The sequence below is a fragment of the Rattus norvegicus genome, chromosome 8, assembly GCF_036323735.1.
Source record: "Rattus norvegicus strain BN/NHsdMcwi chromosome 8, GRCr8, whole genome shotgun sequence".
In the NCBI taxonomy this organism is placed as follows: domain Eukaryota; kingdom Metazoa; phylum Chordata; class Mammalia; order Rodentia; family Muridae; genus Rattus; species Rattus norvegicus.
The window spans coordinates 30,874,704-30,889,308 of record NC_086026.1 but is presented as its reverse complement, the minus strand read 5'-3'; the positions used below and the strand labels follow the sequence as shown (position 1 = coordinate 30,889,308).

The 14,605-nt window shown below is 43.9% G+C and overlaps 1 protein-coding gene across 1 annotated transcript in view; it reads right to left on the bottom strand.

Moving 5' to 3' along the window:
• Npsr1 (neuropeptide S receptor 1) overlaps nt 1–6,479 on the bottom strand; it is a 224,596-nt gene extending 218,117 nt beyond the window's left edge. The window contains exons 1-2 of the mRNA NM_001106808.1: nt 6,436–6,479; nt 6,123–6,310 (exon numbers count right to left, since the gene is read on the bottom strand). Of these exons, the coding sequence (NP_001100278.1) occupies nt 6,123–6,269 (147 nt within the window). The 5' untranslated portion in view covers nt 6,270–6,310; nt 6,436–6,479. The remainder of the gene's footprint in view (nt 1–6,122; nt 6,311–6,435) is intronic.
• Nucleotides 6,480–14,605: the final 8,126 nt, after the last annotated feature.

Sequence of the window (14,605 nt, the reverse complement as noted above, 5' to 3'; positions counted from 1 at the left end):
TGGCTCTGGATCCTAGTTGCCTGCTGTATTTCACTGCCTGCCACCAACTCTGGGCAGTGCCAGCTACAGAAGAGGCTTGGCAGTCCATCTTGCTCCCTTCAGAGAGCAGTTTTCATCATTCTGATCATGCCCAAGACCTGCAAAACCTTTGGTTCCTGCTAGCCTGGCTAAGGATTCCCAGCTAGCTTCTCTCTCATATGCACACCAGCAGGGATGAGCTTTGGGGTTTCAAAAGCTCCAGTTACTCCCACTGTCTGTCTGCTGCCTGTGGATCTGGATATAAAAGTCTCAGCTGCTTCACAACTTGCTTGCCTGCATGCCACCATCTTCCTTGGCATGCCTCCTATAATGATGACAATGGACTAAATACCTGAACTTGTAACCAAGCCCCAATTAAATTCTTACTTTTATGAAGTTGCCAAGATTATGTTGTTTCTTCACAGCCACAGCACATTGACCAATACAGTTGGGCCTATCAACCATACTTCCGGGCAGCCTCAGGAGTAGTTGGCCAACACAAAACTGACTCCATGATTTTTTAAAGGACTGGTTTTTGTTTTATTTTACTTCATTCGTTTTTGTTTTGTTTTGTTGTTTTTATTTACTTTGATTTTCAGTTTTGTGCATAGGGTGGGGAAGGAGGGTAACAGGCAGTTGGGTATGTAAGGAGGTGTGGAGAGTCTAGACTAGAATTGTTGGGGATAAAAAACATGATCAAAATATATTGTAAGAAAAAGAGTAAATAAAATAATATAGAATAAATTTCAATAAATAAATTTAAAAGCTTGGTACACACAGACACATACACACACACAGAGGAGAGAGAGAGAGAGAGAGAGAGAGAGAGAGAGAGAGAGAGACAGACAGACAGACAGACAGACAGACAGACACTGTGTTTTAATCATTTAGATCAGAGAGTCTCAGCCATAAATATGGAAGAACACCACAAGAAGTAATTATCCCATCACAGGAAGGATGCTGGAGAGGCAGGAGTGTTAGATGGTATAGGGTATGAGATATGAGGAAACATGAGGCAGAAGTAATTGCATTGCTCTTCCTTGTTGGAGAGAAAACTGGATGACAACACATGCCTAGCATGTGAGGAGACCACATGATAAAAGGATAAACCGGGCTCTAGAGTCCCTAGATGCCATGATAATATACAGTTAACATGCCTGTGTTGGGAAAGAAGGGAACAGAGACAGAACCACTGTTTCCTGCAGCACAGAGCTGTCTAGAGATGATGTCAAATTTCCATTCTCCATAAGGTTGTGGAGATTTAGCCAGCAAAGAGAAAAGGAAAAGGAGAGACTCAGGGACCAGGAACCTGAAGGAACTGTCACAAAGGGACACAGCCCCTTCTCTAGAGTCAGAGCCAGACAGAGGCCCAGAAAAAAATGGATGTTCCTGAGGGTCAATAAAATGCTTCCTTTCAGTTATTGCCCTTTTGCCCTAATGCTAACCTGGTAGGATGAGGCCCCAACCACTGCCGTGCTTCCCATACATATGTGGAGGTTGTCCAGGAAGAGAGATAATTTCCTAAAGCCTGTGCCTGAGCAAATCCTTCCTGGACTGAAAATCTCTCCAATGACTAAGTTTACTCTGAATTAGTCAAGATTATGCCACTTGATATTCTACTTATTAATAATGCAAAAAAAATTAGCAGAAGGCAAGCTCTTCATGCACTAGTAAATAGCTGGTCAAATTGTATGCCATCCTCATGAAGTTATCAACAATGCTTATGTCTAACAGGACTGACTGCATGCATGAGTGCGTCTACCCAGAGTGGAGGCTTGGCCCACTGGTGTATTAGGTCTGCATGGAAGAAGCAAGTAGGAAGGGACAGAACATTAATAGACATTTGCCTGAGTAGTGCTAAGTAAGACTTGCCTTTAGGGACAGCCATAGTGTTAGACTGGAGAACTCAAGTGGGCATACTGAGAAAAACCAATTAGAAGAGAATTTAAATGTACATGATGGGCTTTAGCGCAGGCAATGAAGATGCCAGGGCTTATAGGTTATGCAATAGGTAAAGAGGGGGCTTTCAGAGGAGCAGACAAGTCAGCAGGAGGTATTGAACTGACAGCTACTGAAGTTGGAAATGCTGGCAAAGGGCAGGCAGATAGGGTCTTAGAAGGAAGCTGTCTGACTCAACAGAGCTTGCACTGCTACAGAGGCTTAAGTACAGTTTTGGCTGCATTGTATTGATAATCGGGGTAGGTCTGCTACAGTTTACTTTTGTTAGAACAAGGGGAAAAGTCATGTTTAGAAAACTGCCAGCAGGACAACAAGGCAGAGAGGGTGGGCACACACAGTGAGCATCTGTGTCCCATTCACTCGTGGGAGCAATCATTTACAGGCAAACAATAGTTAGACTAATTGCCTATCATTTCAGTATGCACTGAAGAAGGCTTGATTGGAAGCTCATGATTAGGTAATGTTTAACAGTCTTAGTTCACATCACCCTCTCCCCACTTACCTATGAGTAATAACACTGGGTTTGAATTGCATTATTTTATAATTTAGCTAATTTAATGATTCAGATATATCTCCCTCCCACTTTCTTTAAATTAGATTTCTCATCACTCACCAAGTTCCAGAAACAATGTTAACAAACTCACCTGTGAGATGAAAGGATTTTGTGTGAAGGCTTTTGCCTTTGTCTCGTTTTTGGACAGAACTATGTATGCTCTAATGAGTAAGGTACTTGAAAACTGGTGGGCTCTCAAAGCCCAGATAATCTCTCAACACTACAGCTTCTCAACCACAGGAGGTTAAGTGGATGCGACATGTGAGGGAAAGGGAACTACAAGCTGAAACACACTAAGACTGAAGTTCACCCAAGGCCCTGTTTGAAAAGTCTCAGACTACAAGTGCTTGTCTACACGTACAGCTATTGGGGAGGTCCAAGGTATAGGTGGGTGGAGGGCAGGCACATACCTGACAGCCCTTTTGAGTTTGGGAGGAGTCTGACATGTTGTCGGGAGGGTGAAACAGTGAGGGCTGAAGTTAAAATGGGGCAGGGGGTTAGAAATGGATGAAATTAAAAGGTTCTAAGTTTGAGGTAAAAAGAGTCAGAAAGCCAGACACAAAAATGTTATATCTTTTGCCGACATGGTTTTGGGTCAGAGAAGAAAAGGAATGGTCAGCAGCTCCAGAAGTGTGGTCTGAGAAGGTTGAAATGATGGGAGTCTCTGATTGAGTGGGTGGAATTTCCCAGGACTTATCCTGACACCGAATCAGACCTGTAATTGACAGAATCTCAGTCATGGGGATCCAAGACTGACTTTAGTCCCACTGGCTTTGAAATGAAGCAGGTGCTGGGTGAATGTGTTCTTTCGCTTTGGTGAGTTCACTTGGAAGAGATAGGATGAGGATGGACTGGCAGAAAGAATGGCCTGTCACCAGGTTTCCTCACTTCTTCCAAGGAGAAAGGGAATGTTGTATTGCCCATTCCAACGAATACTGAGGATGAGAGAAGAATGTTATACATTAAAAAAATGCTCCAACTGTTTATCAAATGTGTCTAGCAAAATGCTGGGTCCAGGATAGCATGTGCCACCAATATAAGGAACTCAGAATCTGTAGCAATTCACCCAACAAATACCACAGCAGGAGTCCTAGACAGCTTTGTGAAGTAATAAGACGACACGTAGTCCAAGAACCCCAGGAACTCAAGGGGGTTTGTGAGAGGTACTTGGGAGAAGCAACCCCTGCTGAACCTTAAGGACCAGGCAGAATTAAATAAACCCAGACAAGACGGAAGCCAAGGGCTTAGTCCATGAGTGTGGGAATGACATGGAGTCGCACAGCTTAGCTCTTGGCACAAAGTTGAACAAGTGCCTGTATCGTAACTACTGTTGTTGGAATTTCCCCACGTTAACTCCTCCCAAAGTTTATTTATTTTCTTTCATTGCTCTCCAATTTATGTTTCTCTCACTGCTTTCTGCAAAGGCACTATGAATTAAAGGGACATATTTAGGGAGTAGTAAATAGGGCACACTTTTGGCATTTCACGTTAGAATTATGTAGCATAAAATGAACCACAACTAAGAAGGGTTTGACTCACAGGCAGGCTTCTGTTTGAACAGCGTAACAGAACTGCTTGTGCTCAAAGGCAGCTACAGAATAAAGTTCTTTTAAGGTTGAAGCTAGGTTGCCAAGGCTTCCCTCCTCATTTTTGTGTACCTGAAAATTTCTGCTTTAGTCAATGAATAAATTCCCCACAAATGAAGCAGAACAGTGAACCACTCTCAGTTCAATGGGTATAATTCCTTTCTGCTTCTCTCTGTGCACTGGCCACTAGCCTAACTACAGGAATGAAACGGAGGGTGCAATTATCCAGTGTCTAGGGACAATGACATCTTTGGGACAGAGTGGGCAAATAATAGTGGAGAGACACAGTGCAAGGATTTGTTTGTGTGTTCAAAACATTTCCTCAGGTGGGATTGAAGATGGCAACTAAGCCTTCCGCAGAAAATGTTTATTGCCCGAGCCTCAGAATAGCTTTATTGATGATTATTGCCTCTTTGGGAAGGGGGCAGTCTCCTCAGTATGCTTGCTGTCACGTTTCATATACATCAAAGGCAACTTGGCAGTGGCAGAGGTTCCTGGGCAGAGCCCAAGGTTCCTGGGCACAGGAAGCCTGCTGAGATCCACCCTGGAGTGTGGGCTGGTTTCAGAAAAGGCAGTGTTCAAACAGTAGTCAGTGGTAATGAACTTGAGCTTCAGAACAGCTGTGCTGAATGTACGTGTGTGTGTGTGTGTGTGTGTGTGTGTGTGTGTGTGTGTGTATGTGTGTGTGTGCATGCGTGTGTGCGTGCATACCCAGGTTAGGTGAGTCTGAGGGTCTAGGTCCCCTCAAGCCAGCAGTAATTCACTCTGGGACTCAGCACTAAAGGAAAAAGCTGTCTGTCTCCCTGGAAAGCTCGCAGCTGAAAGTTTCATCCCCAGCTCTGGAAAAAAAAAAATGAAAGTTTCATTCTAAGAGTTGGGAGCGAGAGGTGAACCAGAGAGTAGAGGGCAGATATCACAGTAACCATAGGTTTAACTGTAAAGCCAAATCATCTCAGGAATACCAGAAAATTATTAACAATAGCAGCAAACACACAGTAGTGACTACGGTTTATCTGAAAGAATTCTCCGTTGGACATGAAAGTCAGGCAGAGGACCTGTGACTTAGGAGGATGACTTAAAGGAGCCACATTAGGCAGGCCAGGTGTGAAATGGGCCCCATCACCCAGGGTTTTCATGTGCAAAATAGCAAGCTCATATTTTCTAGTTGCCTGGTTTGTTCTTGTCTACTGGATCTTTCCAGAAAACATGGGGCAATACTAGCTTAATGAGAGAGTTATGGTCCTCACCAAATTCAGATCCATTTTATTATTTATTCTAGGCAGCAACCTGTGCAAACACTACCAGCGACAACTCAACAAAGAATGTGTTTCTTACTAATGTTCCCTGAGGAGGCACAGAAAAGGCAGAAGGGTCCTTCCTGCCTTCTACTCTCTCTTGCTGTCAGTCACTAGGGATGTGGCTTTCCAATCCTCTGATGTTTCAAACACAAAAACCAAACTTAACAAAAACAAAACAAACAAACAAACAAACAAAAAACCCCACAATAGTTCAGTGATCATGCACCGAGAAAAAATGTCTAATGAAAAACTTGCTATTTTTGCTAGAAACACATCCTTCACACACTACTCTAGGGTTAACTACTGTGCTCTCTGCCAGTGGAACGTAGAGTGAAATATCGCATTGGTAAGTGTTACTGACAAGTGGCAAGTTTGCACAGAAACGGAAAAAACATATCACATCTGCATTCTTAAGAAACCACAGTAGTACTGAGCTTTGAAAACTATGAAGTCTAATTAAACTTATAAAGTTGGGGGATTCCCCCCTTCCTTAGTTAAAAAGGACAAGAAAGGAAGGAAGGGAGGGAGGGAGGGAGGAAGGGAAAGAGGAAAGAAGGGAGAGGAGAAGGAAGGAAGGAGGGGAGGAAGGAAGGAAGGAAAAAAGAAAAAGAAGAAAAAGAAAAATGAGAACCATTTCTAGCAGCAGCTAAGACTCTTTCAGCTCTCTCCAGTCCCACCTGTTCCAGAATTTAAAGCCAGGGCACTTACCTTAAAGGACGAGTAGAAGGAGCCCCACTCCTCAGCCTCCAGCGCTTCAGTGAAAGTCACAATTTCAGTGCAAGCTACAGGGGAAGAATCTAGCATCGGCACAGTCTGGTTGGCATGAAAGCTGCCCTCTGTGAGGTTGGCCGGCATGGCTCAGGCAGGGTCAAGTCTTATGTCTCTGCACCTGCAGCCTGGTGAGAGAGTTCAGTTAGCCAGGGCAGCAGCAGCTGATCGATTGTTCACTGCCTCTTCTGCCTCTCAAGGCTTCTGGCTATTGCTCACCAGAACGGAGGCACAGAGCCCTCCCTGAGCCCACCTCATTGAAGAGTTCTGCCTGACAACAAGGAAGATCCACGTGCTGCTCTCTCCTGCGCAGTTATGATCCTGCAGCCAGCACAGCCCTCACCATCCCACAGACCTGCCCAGTGTGGCCTCATCCTAAGGGGATGCTCCAAGACCACGCTCATGTTTCCGTGGATGAGCTTCCCTGTCCAGTGTGCTTCCCTAACTTAGTGTGATAGACCTTTATCTCTCTTCCAGTTTCCACTAAGGAGTAATTGGGATATTTAGCTGGTCCATTAATTCAGGTCATGTTTGTGCTTCTGAAATCAGAGTTATGAGTTTGTTTCAGCTGAGATCGCTTTTGTCTGACATAGAATTCTCATTCAGCCATTCAGTTAGCTGTGTTACACTTTGATTTACTAAATGTAAGCAAACAGTACTCATGATGCTACTGAGGACTCACTTGGAGGCAGGGGTCTGTGTTTGTCTCATAATATGACTAGGGGTTTCCTATGACAACTTGTCTCCCCCAGGGTGGTCACCTCAGCTCCTTCCCAGAATGCTCAGGATTTACTGTAGAACAGACTGATGTGCATTCAGTCTTAAATACCCTCTAGGACCTGAAGTTGACATAACCTAAGCCACAAGCCTGATTCCTTACACTCAATCTGTGAGCCAGTGTAGACCAGCTTTTGCTTTATTGCCCCTGGTAACTGCTATCAGGAAGGGGTATGTCCCAGGAAGTAATCCTGGGGAAGTCTTATTGTGACTTATCCAGCAGCACAAAGTAGTCAGTGGACTGGACAGGGGAAGACATTAAGTCCACAAGTGAAGGGTTTCGACATGACAGAGCTGAGTAAGTGTGCATTCCTAGAGAAAGGGTCAACAATTACACAAGGACTCAAAGACAAAATAAACATTTCCCTCTGCACGAGGTCCTTCTGGCAAACCACCATGGGAAGATGCTCAACCACATTATTAGCAAAGTAAAACAATTTAAGTAGAACTTTAACCTATGAGCACAGACAGGAGATGACAATCCCTACATGTTGACAAGATCAAAGGGAACTAAAAATGGGTGCATACTACAACGGGGATGGAGGGAGGGATAGCTGAGGGAAAGGGGCTGGGGGTATGGGGAGAAGGGAACATGATCTGGTATTGGGTGGGGGAAATGGACTGAAGCCCTGAAGGCCAGAAGACAGAATGGAAACAGGGGACCTCAGGAGGAAGGGGTTGGGAGGACCCTCAAGAATGTACCAGAGACCTGAGAAGTGAGAGACTCTCAGGACTCAAAGGGGGGACCCTAGATGAAAGGCCCTAGAGTGGGGAGAGGGAACTTATTGAATCCACTTCCAGCAGAAAGACAGGGCATCAAGTGAGGGCATCTCACAGCCTAAGCCCTGACCCATAATTCTTCCTGTCTGAAAGAAATGCAGGGATTGAAACAGAGAAGACCCAAGGAAAAAAAGGTCCAACGACAGGCCCAAAGTAGGATCCAGCTCAAGGGGAAGCCCCACAACTTAACACCATTACTAAGGCTATGGGGTGTTTACAAAAAAGGACCTACCATGACTGCTCTCCAAAAGATCCAACAAGCAGCTGAGTCAGATGCAGATATTTGTGCCCAACCGATGCACAGAAGCTGCTGACCCTTGTGGCTGAATTAAGGGAAAGCTATAAGAAGCTGAGGAGGAGGGCCAGCAGTCTCAATTAGACCCCCGAGATCTCTTAGAACTTGATCACCAACCAGGCAGCATACACCAGCTGAGATGAGGCCTCCAACACATATACAGCAGAGGACTCCCGGGTCAGGGTTCAGTCAGGGAAGATGCATCTAACCCTCAAGAGACTGGAGGACCCAGGAAATTTAGAGGTTTGGTGGGGTGGATGGGGTGGGGACATTTTTATTGAGACGGGGGTTGGGGGAGTGCAGGGGGGTAGGAAGGAGGTATGGAATCTGGAACTCTCAGGGGTGGACTAGGAGAGGAATAAAATCTGGAGTGTAAAAATAAATAAATAAATAAATAAATAAATAAATAAATAAATAAATAAAATTTAAAAATGGGTGCCTGTTTTAATTCTGATGCAACTTAGTTGGCATGGTAACTTCAGAGATCAGGATGTCATGAAGTTGGAATCATACTTGGGTGATGATCCCTTTTATTGGGTTATTTAAATGTGCTGACTTTGGGGTATTCATTATGTTACACTTTTAAAACATGCGTTTTTATGCTTCAACACTATTTATTTTTTATTAAACATAGATTTTTCCACACTATTGTATTTTGATCATGTTTTCTCCTCCTCCAGCTTTTCCCAGCTTCTCTTTACCTCCCTCACAAATCCACACCCTTTTTATTCTCTCTCTCTCTCTCTCTCTCTCTCTCTCTCTCTCTCACATTAAAAAACAGACATCTGAGGAAAAGGATCAACAAACAAGCCATAATGGAACAAAACAAACAAACAAACAAACAAGGAGAAAAAAAAGAGCCAGAGAAAAAGCAAAAGAAACATTCAGAAACAGAGAATACACATTTACACATACAGAAATCCTATGAAAATACAAAACTAGAAACTGTAACATATAAACGAAGGACTTTTAATGTTAATGCACAGACAAAACATTATGATGTATAGGTCTAAAAAATAAATAAAAAACCTTCCCAAATACCTCTGAGTTCATGCAGTGTTAGCCATCTACTGATGGGCATGGAGCTTACCAGCAAGTGTAGCTTGCATGCCTAGTGTGAGATTCCATTAGAGAAATGTGGGCCCAACAGTGGAGCTATGGAACCTGAAGAGACTACCTCAGGTAGATAGACAAGACCCCCAGCAGAGGGATGGGCCATAAACTCACCTTCAAATTTTTCAAACTAAAATTGTTCCTGTCTAAAAAGAAATGCAGGGACAAAAATGGAACAGAGACTGAATGAATGGCAAACCAGTGACCAGCCTAACTCGGGATGTATCTCATGGTCGGGAACGAAACCCTGACGCTATTACTGATGCTATATTGTGCTTGCAGACAGGAGTCTGGCATAGCTGTCCTCTGAGAGGCTCTACCAGCAGCTGACTGAGAGAGATGCAGATACTCACAGACAAGCATTGAACTGAGGTCAGGGACCCCTATGGAAGAGTTAGAGGAAAGATTAAAGAACTGCAGGGATTGGCAATCCCATAGGAAGACCAACAGCATCAACTAACCTGGACCCCTGGGAACTCCCAGAGACTGATCCACCAACCGAAGACCGTATATAGGCTGCTCTAAGGCCTGTGGTACATATGTAGCAGAGGATTGGCTTGTCTGGCCTTAGTGGGAGAGGATGTACCGGTAGAGACTTGATGCCTCAGGAGGGGAGATGTGGAAGCATCCTCTCAGAGGCAAAGGGAGGGAGTATGGAAGAACAACTCTGGGAAGGGGGATTGGGAGGGTGGGAACATTTGGGATATAAATAAAAATAATAAAAAATTAGTGAGAAATGTCTAAGAGAGAGGTGAAACTGGCTAGGTCATAGAAAATGGGACTAGTAGGAGAGAAAATGGCAGTTATCATTGACAGAAGGTAGATGGTGAAGGGCTTTTCTGCCTGTCCAGGGTAGACTAGACTATTACTTGACCTTTGACTTCCCCAAAAAAATACTTGTCTACATGTGCAAGGAGACATTTGAAAATGGCCCTTTGTAACACTTTTAAGAAGCATATGGGTAGTACCCTAAACTTTCACAGAAGCATTGTGACATTTAAAAGTAGAAACTACCCACAGGACTGTCAGCTCAGTGAAAAAATTTTTGATGTAGTTATTCAATGAAGTATTATATAGCAATGGGAATGATTGACATTGTAGTTTAAATTCACAAGCACAGTAGCAAGAAAAGTGATGCATCCATGTGTTTAGCTGCATATGTACACGAACACAGTAGAACACTTTCCAGCAATTAAAGGGAACGGTTTCAGGCAAGGTGGTAATATGGAGTAATTATTGACTTTGTCAGTTTCGCTGGTGATTGGGTACTTAGTTTGTCAGACATTATTATGTGTGTAAGGGTGCTTAAGGATGAGATTAACATTTGAATTGGGGGATACAGAAAAACAGGTGCCTTCCTGTGACAGTTCTCAGTCACTCAGTGGAAGGCCTGAATAACAGAAAGGGCTGATTCTTCTGTGAAAGAGAACTCTCGCCCTTGGGGAGATGGGATACTATATTCCCAAGCCAATTTGATTCCCAACATGGGTCTTCAGCCTATTGGTTCTGTTTCTTTGAAGAATGTTGATTAAACCCTGTGGTTTTTAGATCCTCATCTAACTCCTCTATTAGTGTAGTGTAGAGACGCTTGCGCCCATGTGTTTATAACTGCGATATTTACAATCGTCACGTTGAGAAATCGGTCTGACTGCTCATTACCAGTTGAATGGATAAAGTAAGCCACATTCACAAAACGATGCTTAATTCAACCACAAAGGGGAATAAAATGGAGCCATGTACACAAAAAATGGATAGAACCAGAAAGCTTCATGATTAGTGACATAACCCAGACAGAAAGACACGCATCTTCTCTCATGTAGAATTTAGGTGCGGGAAGCACATGAAATTAGAGGAGGGCTTTTGGGGCTGTGGTAGGGAAAAGTAGACAGAGGGACAAGAGAGCATCATTGGGATGCATGGGATCAAAGTACATTATCTGCATGCATCGACCTGTCATGATAAAACCCATTACCCTGTACAATTAATACATGGTCATTAAAGAGCTATCACCTTCTACAAGGGCATCAATTGGTGTGAGCACTTTGGAAAATAGCTTGACAGCATTTTCTAATGCTGAACTTACATATACCCTATGACCCAGCTGTTTCCATGCTAGGAAAATGCCCAGCACAAATGAGCACATATGTCCATCCAAAAACATAATGATTCCAGTAGCTCTGTCATTTCTCATAACTAGAAAGTACTTAATGACCCAGGGACATTAAAGTACAAAGCAAAGTGTAGTACATTCCCACAGTCCAGAGCGTACCTAAGAAAAATGACTTACTTTGGGTGCATGCAATATCCTCTCCCCTGATTGGGAGAATATTTGCATGAAGATATTCCACCTGTGGAACTGAGTTTGGAGTCACAATGACACACGAGCTAAGCTTATGAACCGAACACTGTGAGAGAATCCTTGAGGGAGTCTGAGGCTCCCTTTGGTGTAGGTTGATGTCAAAGCAGGGAACGGCTGCACAGGACAGACAGTGAATGGGACCAGGAGTAGAAAATATGTAGAGACAGTTTCCAGGCTCAATCCTGTTCCTACTGTATTCATGCACACTATGTTAGCCAGATGGGTGAGCATAAGATGACAAGACAGCAGGACGGTAACAGCCTGAGCAGTGGGGATGGGTGGGTCCAACACACAAAGCTGGGTTCTAGTATTTCTTCTTACTCATCTGTCTTAGTCTGAAATCAAGAGGTCTGGATGCTGTCAGGGTCTCACTTGAAGTGCCACTTCTAGGTCCCCTCATGCCATTAACAGAATTCTCCCGGCCACCAAACCCATGCAGCGGTTCCTTTAAAGTCAGCTCAGAAAAGGGAGAGCGTGGCATGATGAGTGTAGTGGTCTTAATGATTCTCATACATCACACACACACACACACACACACACACACACACACACACACACACACACACCCTATTAGCTCTTCCTCATCTGATTGGTTCAAGGGTATTGGTGCATCTCACTGCCATCTGGAGCATGCTGCCTGTTTGTTCCAGTTAAGACATGAGTTTTCCCACTCTGCTTTTTCTCTGGTTTCCCCACATAATAAGCCAGTCTGGCTGTGTTTGGGAACACAGACTTGTTACAGAGCTTTCTTCACAGATGTGAAGAAACAAGGAGATTAGTTCTGGATTCACTCAGGAAATGCAACGAGAAGGGGATTCTGACCCCATTTCCCACCCCCATGCCCATGTAAGAAAACTGAGGCTGGGAGAATTTTAGCAGCTTTTTTAAGTTCACATAGCTCCTGGGACATTTTAACTCTGAACTTAGGTCTCAGCCTGTATGGTCATGCCATGAGCTCACATGGAAAATTAATATTGGTACAGATGACACCATTTCCTGTTGATAAAGAAGAAATTAATTGTGTCACTGGTTAAAAAGACTTGTTAGGAAGTTGGACTTCAAAGACATCCATCACACAGTTCGAGCAGAGAAACCATGAAGTTCATTGTTTCTGTGGATTTGATACACTTATCCTTTAATCTAGATCCTAGGCTGTGTGAAGCAATATGGTTTCTCTTCAAAGAAAAAAAAGCAATTGAAACATATTTTTCTTTAGGCATCATATACAAAGCTCTTATGCATAAAGGCTGAGTTCTCTCAGGTTTGAATGATGATGATGTTCAGCCAAGTAGCCTCCACCAGCTTTGCCTTCCCTGGGGTCTATCCTGTGAGTGCCTCTGGGTCCGTTTTGAAGGGAATAACTGACAGGTGACCTCTGTGTAGCAACATGTGTAATTTTTTTTCTTACACAGTGCTGCAGGCCACATAGTGAGGCAGAAAAAACTATGGGCTAATTTGAGAGAGGTGGATTCTCGGGCTTACTGCATGGTTACAGGAAAGTAAGATGTCGCAGCAGAAAAGGCTGAAATAAGGTTCAGAGGTGCCCATACACATGAGAGAGGGATACCATGAAGGTGTATGCATTCCAGGTACCAGACAGCACAGGGGCCAGCCAAACATCTGCCCTCTACACTGTTCCACAATGCTCATGTTTGAGAGAAAAAGTTTTTGAAAAAGAAAAAGACTGGAGGCAGAGGTGTAATTACACATACTGGAGATACTGAATTTACTTATAAAAATAAATAGTTTGGCTCTCTGAAGCTCAAGAAGAAGAAAGACCAAAGTGTGGATGCTTCAGTCCTACTTAGAATGGAGAACAAAATAATCAGGGGGAGTAGAGGGAGGAAGGGACCGGGGAATGAGAGAGGAGAGGGAGGGAGAAAGGGGGCCAGGGTCAGGTGTGGGAGAAGACTGGGGAGATGTACGGAGGGTCAGGATATTGAATGGAGGTGTGTAGCAGTAGGGGATGGGGAACTGGGGGTAGCCACTTGAAAGTCCCAGATGCCAAGAAAGCAAGAGGTTCCCAGGCCCAACAGGGATGACATAGCAGAAATTCCTAACGAAGGGGAGAGAGAACCTGTAGAAACCATATCCAGAGGTAAGGCATGGCCCCTGGTTGAGGGATTGGGCCACCCATCCATCTCCAAAATATTAACCCAGAATTGTTCCTGTCCAAAGGACATACAGGGACAAAGAGTAGAGCAGAGACTGAAGGAAAGGCCATCCAGAGACTGCCCCACCTGGGGATCCATCCCATCTGCAGACACCAAACCCAGTCACTATTGCTAATGCCAAGAAAAGCTTACAGACAGGAGCGTAATATAGCTGTCCTCTGAGAGGTTCTGCCGAGTCTGATCAATACAACATGGATACCTGAAGTCAACAATTGGACTGATCACTGGGACCCGACAGAGGAGATTGGGGAAGGACCGAAGGAGCTGAAGGGATTTGAAACCCCATAAGAAGAATAACAATATCAACCAACCACACCCCCCACCAGAGCTCCCAGGGACTAAACTACCAACCAAAGAGTACATATGGAGGGTCCCATGTCTTCACCTGCATATTTGGAGAGAATTGCCTTATCTGGCATCAATGGAAGGGGAGTCCCTTGGTCCTGTGGAGGCTTGATGCCCAGCATAGGGGAATGCTAGGGCTGTGAGGCAGGAGTATGTGGGTAGGTGGGGGAGCACCCTTATAGAAGCAGGGGGAAGGGGATAGGATAGGGGTTTTGTGAAGGAGAAACCAGGAAGGGGGATAACGTTTGGAATGTAAATAAATAAAATAACCAATAAAAAAAGAAAAAGAAGCAGTTTGGAAAAGAGAACTAAAATATTGTGAATAGGGAGAAACAATAAACTAAAAGGCAGGGAAAAACTCTCAGAAGACATAAACAGTTATGAGAATGAGAGAAAGAAATGACTAAGGAATCCTCTCAGTAGAAAAATTTGTGAGTGTCTGGATAATGAGTCTCAGTGGGAGAGTCAAAAATAATTGGGAAGACTTGGGAAAAATATTTGCGAAAGAATTTCATTTTTACATTCATAAGATGTGTCTAAATTTGGAATGTAAAATCCTTAGGCATATCTAACAAAAGAA